Source organism: Pristis pectinata, chromosome 16 (assembly GCF_009764475.1).
Source record: "Pristis pectinata isolate sPriPec2 chromosome 16, sPriPec2.1.pri, whole genome shotgun sequence".
Classification (NCBI taxonomy): Eukaryota; Metazoa; Chordata; class Chondrichthyes; order Rhinopristiformes; family Pristidae; genus Pristis; species Pristis pectinata.
Window position 1 is genome coordinate 5,615,085 of NC_067420.1, and position 10,877 is coordinate 5,625,961.

The 10,877-nt window shown below is 41.1% G+C and overlaps 1 protein-coding gene across 1 annotated transcript in view; it reads left to right on the top strand.

The window, feature by feature from the left end:
* ctsa (cathepsin A) overlaps nucleotides 1-10,877 on the top strand; it is a 38,880-nt gene that overhangs the window by 22,022 nt on the left and 5,981 nt on the right. The window contains exons 11-14 of the mRNA XM_052031707.1: nucleotides 4,237-4,385; nucleotides 6,395-6,470; nucleotides 8,896-8,985; nucleotides 10,400-10,501. Of these exons, the coding sequence (XP_051887667.1) occupies nucleotides 4,237-4,385; nucleotides 6,395-6,470; nucleotides 8,896-8,985; nucleotides 10,400-10,501 (417 nt within the window). The remainder of the gene's footprint in view (nucleotides 1-4,236; nucleotides 4,386-6,394; nucleotides 6,471-8,895; nucleotides 8,986-10,399; nucleotides 10,502-10,877) is intronic.

Below are 10,877 nucleotides of genomic sequence, written 5' to 3' on the forward strand. Positions count from 1 at the left end.
GTTAATACTTATCTACATGAGAGAGATCCAAAAGATTAGTAAAAGAAGTAGGTTTTAGGAGCATCTAGAGAGGGGAGAGAGTGGAGGGTCTGTGGTTTAGGGAAAGAATTCTAGAACTTAAGGCCTAGAAAGCTGAAGAAAATTCTGTAAATTTTAACCATTATGGAACTTGTGAAGGATTAGGCAGTAAAAGTTTAAAGTGGATTTTGGAAATAGTATGTGTTCAGCTGTGGATCAACCAATTGTGGCAGACTGCTCCACCAAGGCTGATCTAATGCAGTAAGATCAGCCTTGTAAGTCAGTCAGCTGTAGGCTGTGTATCTAGATAGATAATCACTTTACTATTGTGCCAATGCCATTTAGTTGTTATTGGTGGGAACTTCCAGCCTTGCCAGGTACGCCATGCCCATTGGCTGAAAGTTTCCTAGCACTACCACTCCCTCTGGTGTTACAGTTTGAACCTACCTGTACCTGTGACCTGCTGTGGAATCCTCCCTGCCTGGAGCCAGGTCTGGAGTCAGCAAAAAAAATCTGAGGTCTTGTAGAAAGATCCCATCATTTGAAATGAAGCAGCAAATTGGAGGATGGGGAAATGAAATTGATGAAATTAGACATGCACAAGGAGTCAAAGTGGGCAGAATCTAATTTTCTATTATTATGTGCCCTGCCTATCAATGCAGTTGCATTGAAGTCAGTGGCCTGATGATTAACTTGGAGAGCAAAGTTTTGAACAGAAATCCTGAAGTCCTGGTTTTCTTGCACTGTGAAATTAACGCACATTTTTTCTCTTTGACAAGTTCCTGGCCGGGAAGTCAGCTTGGTTGACTGACAGACCTGGCTCCAGGCAGGGAGGATTCCACAGCAGGTCACGGGTGCAGGCAGGTCCAAACTGTAAAACCAGAGGGAGTGGTGATGCTAGGAAACTTTCAGCCAATGGGCATGGCGTACCTGGCAAGGTTGGAGGTTCCCAACAATAACAAATGAATGGCATTGGCACAAATAGTAAAGTGACAATGGAGAGAGAGAAAGAAGATGGATGAAGGATCGTGAGATGCACCATTAATGGGAAAGAGAGGTACATACAACTGTACGGTACTGAACAGGCCATTTGGCCCATGATGTTGTGCTGATCTTGATGCCAGTTTATTAAATGTCCTCCTCCTGTGTATCATCCACATCCCTCCATTCCCTTCATATTCATGTGTCTATCTAAAAGCCTCTTAAGCTCCACCAAACTGCCTGCTTCCACTGTTACCACCGGTAACCCATTCCAGGCACCTACCACTCTCCGCATAAAAATAAAACTTGCCCCTCACGTCATCTTTAAACTTCTGCCCTCTAACCTTAAAAGCATGTCCTCTTGGTGTTTGATATTTTTACTTGGGGGGGTGGGGGGGGAAGATTCTGACTGTCTACTTGATCTATGCCTCTCATAATTTAAAAAGCCTCTGTCAGGTCTCCTCTCTGCCTCTGATGCTGTAGGGAGAAGAACCCAACTTTGTCCAACCTTTCCTTATAGCTCATATCCTCTAATCCAGGCAGAATCCTGGTACATCTTTTCTGTACCCTTTCCACAGTCTCCACATCCTTCCTATAATGGGGTGACTAGAACTGCACACAATAGTCCACGTGCGGTCTGACTGAAGTTTCATATAGCTGCAGCATGGTTGCCTTACTCTTATCTCAACACTGCTACCAATGAAGGCAAGCATACCATATGCCTTCTTTACCATCTTATCCACTTACATAGCCGCTTTTAGTGAACTATGGACCTGGACCCCAAGATCCCTCTATTTCAATGCTATTATGGGGTCTATCATTAACTATACTTTCTCCTTTCATTTGACCTCCCAAAGTGCAACACCTCACACTTGCCCGGATTAAACTCCATCTGCCACTTCTCTGCCCATATCTGTAACTGATCTATATCCCACTGTATTCTTTGATAGTCCTTTGCACTGTCCACAACTACACCAATATTGGTGTCATCTGCAAACGTGCTAATCCACTGATCTACCCATCAGGTGTATCATGACAAATAGTAAAATTAGATTAGAATAGGGTGTGAAGATCAAAAGGAAAAAATTTTAACTATAGTAGTGTCAGAGTTGGTGATGAGAGCTATCTGGCAGAGGAAAGTGGAGAGAAGTAATTGTGTCTTCTAATGAATTCTGGATAAGCAAGCACCAGAAGACAGAGACCAAAACCTTCGCACCTTGTACACTGACTGGAATACCCTCAATAATTGCTTGCTCAACCCCACTGCAAATGTCACATCCAGCGTAGCAACTGGTCACTTGCAATGTCACCTGCCTATGCAATCATCATCCTACTGCCTTAATCATATCCCTTTACTCACTCCCTTCTGTCAGCACTTCTGAGGCTGCTAAGCTTTTATCGTTTCACTTTTTCTCCATGATTTCTTCCTTGATTTCACAATCCCCAAATACCATGCACAAGCTCCAGTTCTTTCAAGAATAATCTGAATGTTAAGACCAATGGCTCTGTAATCTTTCTCATTAACCCACTTGTAATTTTTTAATGCATGATACACGGACGTACAAATCCAGACATGCTGCATTTTATCCCCATCATCTTGTAATATTTTGTTCCACCACATGACAGTGTCTTTTCTCTGTCTCCTACTTACTTCTGCTCCAGCTCTGGCCTGCCTTCCTTTACCTGCCTCACACTGGAGTTCAAGACTGTCCAAACTAGCGAAATCACTCCATCCTTGAAAGCGTCCCCAGTGCTGCTTGATCACATATGTTCCGTCTGCTTGATACCGGTTGATTCGTGAAGTGGTATTGGAGGATAGTTTGATGGAGTTCTGTTAAGTGAAAAGACAGCGAATATTAGGAGTAGAAGTTGTACACGTGTTCATTTCAGGACTCGAAGCAGTAGAAAGCAATTGCCTTATCCATGGATCAGGGCTTTAAGGAAAATGGTAGCCATTGTTTCCACTTTGCTCCATTGTATTAAAATGGGTAAAGGGTAACTTCGTAAACACTGCATGACATTGATCAACTAATCTGATGTACATCTCAACTAACCTAGACGTAGGAGCTTGAACAGTTCATATATCTTGAGTGTTTTCCAATCATCGTGTTCTCCCCATTTTCTACTGATGGTGCTTGGTCTAACTCGCATTGCCTTAGTCTAACTTGCATCGATTCCTCACCAGTGTGCCAAAATGGTGAAAAGTGAGGTTGGGGCCTGATTTAAAGTTCCCTCAATTTCCATAAATCCTCCTTCCAGTGAGAATTGCAGGTCCTGAAATGTGAATGATTACTCCTTTGTCCTTGTAGGGCTACTCCAGTTCTTTGAAACTGTTTCCATTTTTGTAGATGGCTGCTCCTAATTGTTTCACTTCATTTTGTACATCCTTTGTTTTTTCGGGAATTTTTGCTGTAGCCATATCCAACATCTGCATCTACTTTAGGTTAAAGAATCAGGTCCATCAGATTAGTGTTTTGCATTCGAATCTGGTATTGGTTTATTATTGTCACATGTACCAAGGTACAGTGAAAAACTTGTCTTGCATACCGTTTGTGCAGATCAATTCATTATACAATGCAGATGCATTGAGTTAGTACAGAGTGCATTGAGGTAGTACAGGTAAAAACAATAACAGTACAGAGTAAACTGTCACAGCTACAGGGAAGTGCATTGCAGGTAGACAATAAGGTGCAAGGTCACAACAAGGTAGATTGTGAGGTCAAGAGTCCACCTCATCATATAAGGGAACTGTTCAATAGTCTTATCACAGTGGGATGGAAGCTGACCTTGAGCCTGGTGGTACATGCCCTCAGGCTCTTGTATCTTCTGCCTGATGGGAGAGGAGAGAAGAGAGAATGACCTGGGTGGGTGGGGTCTTTGATTATGCTAGCTGCTTCACCAAGGCAGTGAGAGATATAGACAGAGACAGAATCTAGTGGATATAAGTGAAGCAATGTGTTTGATTCTTTAAGGATAAAATAAAACAAGTAGTTTTGAATACAGAACTATGGGAGGATTGATTCTGTTCGGTACCTAGTAGATATGCCTATTTAAAAATGGAACTGAATCAGTTTCTTCAAGTTAATGGAAGTTGGGAATGTTCTGCCCCATGCCCCATTCACTGACATAGCAAATGTTCAGGTGCTGCCTCCTGTAATATGATTAGCAGAGCTGTTCCAACAAACTTGGTTCTTGAGCTTTACTCTGTCATGCGCTTGTCTCATGCATTTTCTCTAGAAGCTGCAGGGCTTGTTTCAGAGCCACATGGATGTCCGATTGGACCCCCCATGCACCAACACCACTGCCTGCTCCAACTACTTGAATGACCCAAATGTACGAAAGGCTCTTCACATTCCACCATTTGTGCAGAAATGGGAGATGTGCAGGTAAAACCTTGTCTCTTGCATTCATTGCCTAGAATTTCCTCATAATTTGGAATGTTTGTGTAGAATTCCTTATGCTTGCCTATCTTTGTTGTGGTTTTATATGAGCAGTTAGACCTGTTTGCGGAGAGCTGTGTTGCTATCAGATGTCTCCCTGTAAAAGCAAAGATGTATATAAGGTATAAATTACTCTAAAGTGTAAGTCAAGACAATAATGGTCAGTATAAAGTCTGACCATAAATGGACTCTTAATAAGTACTCCAATTGCAAAGTAGTACAGTGATTTGTGTGCAAGGTGGAAAAAATGACATGCAGACATTTAATGCTACGGGTGGTACATGGTGTGCAGTAACGGTGTGCTCACGTGCTGCACATTGAGTGAGCCATTGCAATATCCTCTTGTGAGAATTTAAAGCAATTAACATTGAATTACAGGAAATGCTTGTTTATCCAGCATCTGGAATTCTCATGCAACTGGCAAAAATTTCAAAGCATATTAAGCAATTATATAAAACTTTACATTTATACTGTGTAGCCTTAAAATATGGAATTGCAGTGTAAAACATTGTTATTTAAAAGGTAAGCAGGTGACAGTTTGGCAATTTATTTAAAGGTTTATGTATAGAATTTGCATGTGTTATGTACAGTTGTGTTTTTTTTACCAACTCTCATGCAACTGACACCCCCCCCCCCCCCCTTCCCCCATGGATGTCACTGGCTGAGAGTACACTGCGTAACACTTGAAATGACTACAGTGACATCTTACACTGGATCTGCTTACTCACCTGTTTATCCTATTTGACTTTTAACAATTGTTGCTGTACGGTGCAAATGTTTGGTAGTGTACAGATCTTTTTCCATCCTACCTTATCTGCTGGTTTATCTGGCTTTGAGCAGTCACAACTGTCGAAAATTCATGTCCTAGGAGACAATTGGTTCCTCTCATCTTTGGTCAATCAAGACCTATTCCCACCTTCCAGCACTAGTTTCATAACCCTGTAGGTTATAGCTCTTTCCTACACGTTCAAATATTTTATAAATGTCATGACCGATATTGTTTTGATTTGTGAGCTCTGTTAAATGACAGTGAATGATGCCTTGTTTTATGGGAAAAAGTCAACACTAAAAACAGTAATAGTGACTGTTTGGTTGACAGGTATGAGGAAAGCCTTGTGCTTCAGAAGGATGTGGTCTGGTCAGTGAGTGCAGAAAAACGGTGATTAGAATGTACTCCAGAGAAGTGATTGATTGTTTCTGCCCCACTAACCTTAAAGGCAGTAGCTTCCAGACCTCTACAACGTGCCCCTCTAATCCTTCTACCAGGCACTCCAAATCTTTTCCCCCTGGTGTCTGGCCCCTCTGCTAAGGGAAATATGTCCTTCCTATTTATTCTATCTAGGTCTCTCATAATTTTATACACCAGTTAAATTTCCAAAGAAACCCAAACCGATCTTTTCTCATAGTAACAATGTTCCAGTCCAGGCAACATCTTTGTAAATCTTCTTTGCACCCTCTCCAGTGCAATCACACCTTTTCTGTAATGAGTGACTAGAACTGTATGCAGTTCTGAAGCTGCAAGCTAAGTATAGTTGTATCCAATTCTAGCATAATCTCTTGTATGCCTTGATGCATATCTTTCATCTTTCACCACTGTTCTGCTCAAATTGACCAGACCATCTATCAATCTTCCTGAAGTCTCAAACTTTCCTCATGCCAACCACGTAGTCAGTGTTAGTGTTTTTTTTTGAAATTTTCTCACAATATAAGGCATCAAACACAGTCATTCAACAGAACCCACAGGTCACAAATCATGGTAATGAAGGCTGAAGGTTGATTTGTGCATTTACATAATTATATACAGCATTAGTAGGATTCAGTTGATAAAATCTCAGTTAAAACTAGGAAGAGGGTTTCCTAGGAAGTCTGTTTTTGTCTAATCTCAGGAAATTGATAATTTGTAAGGGGATCCTCCTCCCACTTGATTACTTGAACTTTTCTTTGTTCCTGTCTAGTGCCAAAGTGAATCAGAATTATCAAACTCTCTACAGTGATATGAAGGAGCAATACCTGAAACTGTTGGCTGCCAGGGTAATTAAAATATTACTCTTTCCATTCTATTGTTTTATTCCAAGTAGGCCTCTAATCTAGCTAATGGGAGGTGAAGCTAGATTTTACTGGTGATTGTGTTGTGAACTATCCATAGCCCAGAGGTGAGTTACTCCTCTCATCTGTCCAATGTCTCGATGCAATTTAGTGACCCAGTGCCCCTTCTGTCTGCCTGCTGTGGTGGTATATTTAAGAATGGAAGTTTAGTGCTTTGGAAAAGTGGAGATTTTGTTTTCGTGCAGTGTTCAATTCTATTCGGCAAACGCAGCAGCCCTGTGCCTACATGCCGAAAGACCTGATCAACACTCAGGGATGGGTTGAAAATTGGCACGTAACATTAGCACCACACAGGTGTCAGGCAATGATCGTCTCCAACAGAAGTGTCCCAACTACCTACTATTGACATTCAATGGCATTTCCATCACAGAACCTCTTGACCAGAAATTTGATTGAATTGGCCAGCTCTGAGTAGGTCAGAGGCTGGAGTGAGTGACTTGCCTCCTAACACCCTTTCTGCCAAACAAGTCTGGATGAATGCAGCTCCAACAATACTCAGGACGTTCAACACCATCCATGACAAAGCAGCCCACTTGATTGGCAATCCATCCCCCATGTATCCCTTCTATCACTGGTGCACAGTAGCTGCAGCATGACATACAAAATGCACTGCAGCTACTTGACGAGACTACTTCACCCAAACTTGCAACCTCCTCCAAGAAGGGGAATGGTGGCAGGCACACGGGAACACCACCTGCAGATTCCCCTCCAGATCGCACACCATCCTGATCTGAAAATGTGTTGTGGACCTTTTCATTGTTACTGGATATAAATCCTGGAACCCTCTACCTAATAGATGGTAGCTCCTTCACCGAAGCAGTTCAAGAAGATGCCTCACTACCGCATTCTCGAGGGCAGTCTTACAAGTGGCGCTAAAATGAAAAATGGTAGCTGGAGGAGGAATATTGGTCAAGGCACCAGGATAACTTCTTGTCCCACCTCTAATAGTTCCTTAAAGACTATTGTAAACTTGGATATCTTCACTGGCATGGTCACAGACCATGAACTAAATCTGGAACAGTCTCTTATACCCCTGAAAGATGATGATTTATTTGCTATGCTGCAATATACTTGAATTCAGTCACATATCCAATGCTCAGCAGTTAAATGTGCATTACAAAGTGTTGTTGAACCAAGTATTGGAAAATGTGCACTTTGTCAGAATTGATACAGCACAAAAACAGGCCCTTCAGCCCATCGTGTCCATACTGACCATCAAACCCCATCTGTACGACAATGCACCAGTACAGCCTTCTGTGACTTGGCGATTCAAATGCTTGTCTAAATACTGAAGCGTGAGGGTGGCTCTGCTTCCGCTGCCCTTTGAGAAAGAGAATTCCAAAGGCTAATGACCCTCTGAGACAAATCTGTCCCATCAGTGTCTTAAATGGGTGAACCTTTATTTTTAAAAGTGACTCCAGTTCTAGATTCTCCTACAAGAGGAAACATTGTCTCTACCTATCAAGACTGGTCATGGTATTGTATGTTTGAACCAAGTCCCCGCTTGCTCATATTGACTTGTAAACAACAGCCTAGCCTGCCCAACCTTTACTCATAAGACAGCCCTTCCATTCCAGCTCTGTTCTAGTAAACCTCCTCTGAATTGCTTCCATAGCATTAAGATACATAGCTAAGGAGACCAACACTATGCCTAGTCCTCTAGATGTGGTCCCACCAATGTTCTATATAACTAAAACATAACTTCCTTATTTTTGTGCCCAATTTGCACCTCAATAAATGTTAACATTGTCATTTTCCAAATGATTTACTGCACCTGTAACCTAGCCTCCTGTGAACCATACATTAGGGCATGCTCTGCATCAGAGCTTTGCAATTTCTCACCATTTGGATTTTTTATTTTTCTTGCCAAAGTAGACATGTTCACACTTTCCACCTTATACTTCATGTGCCAGATCCTTGCTCACTCACATATTGTTACCTCTTTGTGTACCCTTCACAACTTACTTTTCCATATATCCTCATTATCAGCAAATTTAACAACCATACCTTTGGTGTGTTTATCAAAGTATATTCTTAAAAACTTGTGGAAGGACCTTGCTATGTTCACTCAATGGCCAGAATCATATTTTAGTAAACACTTTAAGTAAGATGGGATGGGTCCATGTATGGATTGAAGACCGAGGTTTTTAGTAATCTCATTTTATTGGCTTTTTCTTCCTGTTGCTGTATATCAGAATAAACATTGTGTTGGCATTGCATACCTTGGAGTAGTCAACAGTCATTTGAATGGTTTGCCAATCTTTGTAGGGAGTGAATTTTGAACAACTATCATTTATGTTGTTTTTAAAATACATTCAGAATGGTTTTTTTTGTTTAATCCTATTTCAAGAAATACCAAATCCTAGTGTATAATGGAGATGTGGACATGGCCTGCAACTTCATGGGAGATGAGTGGTTTGTGGATTCACTTCAGCAGAAGGTAAGATTATTGTGGTATTTCAAGGTTTGGATGTTGTTGCATTCATCAGGGGAGAGTGGCCCTGAATTGTGTGCTAATGTGCATGCAATTGTATGTACAGATAAACAGAGTCTAGGGGATATGCAGAGATTAGGAAAATAAGATTATTCAAATTCAAGCATTGCACAGTTATTTTATATGTACGTGAAGTGTTTCATGTACATGAATATAGTAGACATTGCCAATGCAAACCTCTGGCAGTTCAAAAATAAACCAGTCAAACTGGAGCAAGAGCAGTAGCTATGATAACCTCCCCAGTATTTATTGACCATAATTTATTACAGTGCTTGGTGTAAATAACTGCTTCTGAACCTTTGTGAAATGGGAAATGTATCACCTCTGTGAGATGAAAATATGATGATCAGATGACCTCTTTGTTCGCTAAGAAATAAATATTGGTCAGAACAGCAGAAATTTGTACGTGCACCCAAAAAGACAAATGGGGCTTCGGTTTAATTATTCCTGCAGCAGATTGCGCATCCAACAGTGTGGCACTGTGCTGGACTGCCAGTAGCTACCTTTTTGGTTCCAAGTCTCTGGAGTAAGACTTGAACCTTTTTGAGGTTAGAATGCTACTCTCTGAGCTATAATTGTCTCTGTACATATATTGGATTTGGAGATATCTATGAAAAAGAAGGTAGGGAAGTGGGTTTAACTGGATGGCTGAAGAGGCACAATAGACCAAATCGCTTTCTCCTACAAGGTATGAATTAATTTATTCCATTTGGAGAACAGGTATGAGAAAAGGAAGAATACTTTGGAGAAAGTAAGTCTACTAAATGCAAACTATTCCGTTTGTTTTGTAGAACCTAGCATAATCAAATCTCTGGTTACACATTTCCTGGTAAACAACAAGAGATGCAAATAGATCAGCATCCAGTAATTAGGCAGCCAGTAAACAAATCTCCATGTAGCAATGACAGGCAAGTATAGCAAGTTCCCGCAGTTTGGGGTTGGGACATAGGCTGTTTTGAATCCAATGGTTTAACTTTTAACAGAATAGAGAAGCTGTGTTACTGTCAGAAATCCTGAAAAGGAATTATTTGTTGCCTTGCTTGTGAACAAGGTGTATCCAAATTTGTCCCCCTCGACCCGTGGGATCCAATCGCTTTGTAATGAAGAATCTACAAAGGCCACTTAATGGGTGCAGGAGGATGATGATGCAGAAGGAACTGGGTTTGAGTTATGTATTCTGTGCACATTTTATTCAAACTTATTTCTGCAGTGAGAAAAGCTATTTTAGGATCATCTGAATTCTTCGCAATGTATTGTCAGACTTTCCATGAGGGTAAAAGAGTAATAGACTTGTCATTGGTCTGTGAGACGTGTTGAGTGCTCAGTGTCATCATGTGCATCTGTTTCATTTTCCATACAGATCCAAGTGAACCGCAGGACTTGGCTGTATAAAGATGAGAATGGTGATCAGGTGGGAGGGTTCGTCAAGGAATATGGCAACCTTACTTTCCTGACTATAAAGGTACAACCTCGCAATAAGTGTGTGAATTGTTAATAAAAACAGAATGCTGGAGGTACTTAACAGGATCTGGGGACAGAGAAACAGAGTTAATATTTCAAGTCAACAGCCTTTCACTGGAAGTGGGAAAAGTGAGAAATATGAATTTATAGACAAGTACAGAGCCAGGGTTAAACAAGGACAAAAGATTAGATAGAACATCAAGGGACCAAACAGTAAGCAGTTTAGCTTACTGGCCTAAACATTGAATTCAAAATTTTAGACTATAATCACTGCCCCCTTTTTTTTCAGGCAGGTGCTGATGATGGTTCTGATGTTACCATTAATAACTCTTATAAAACCACCTACCTTCTGTTCCATTGGCACCCAGTTTTGCCTC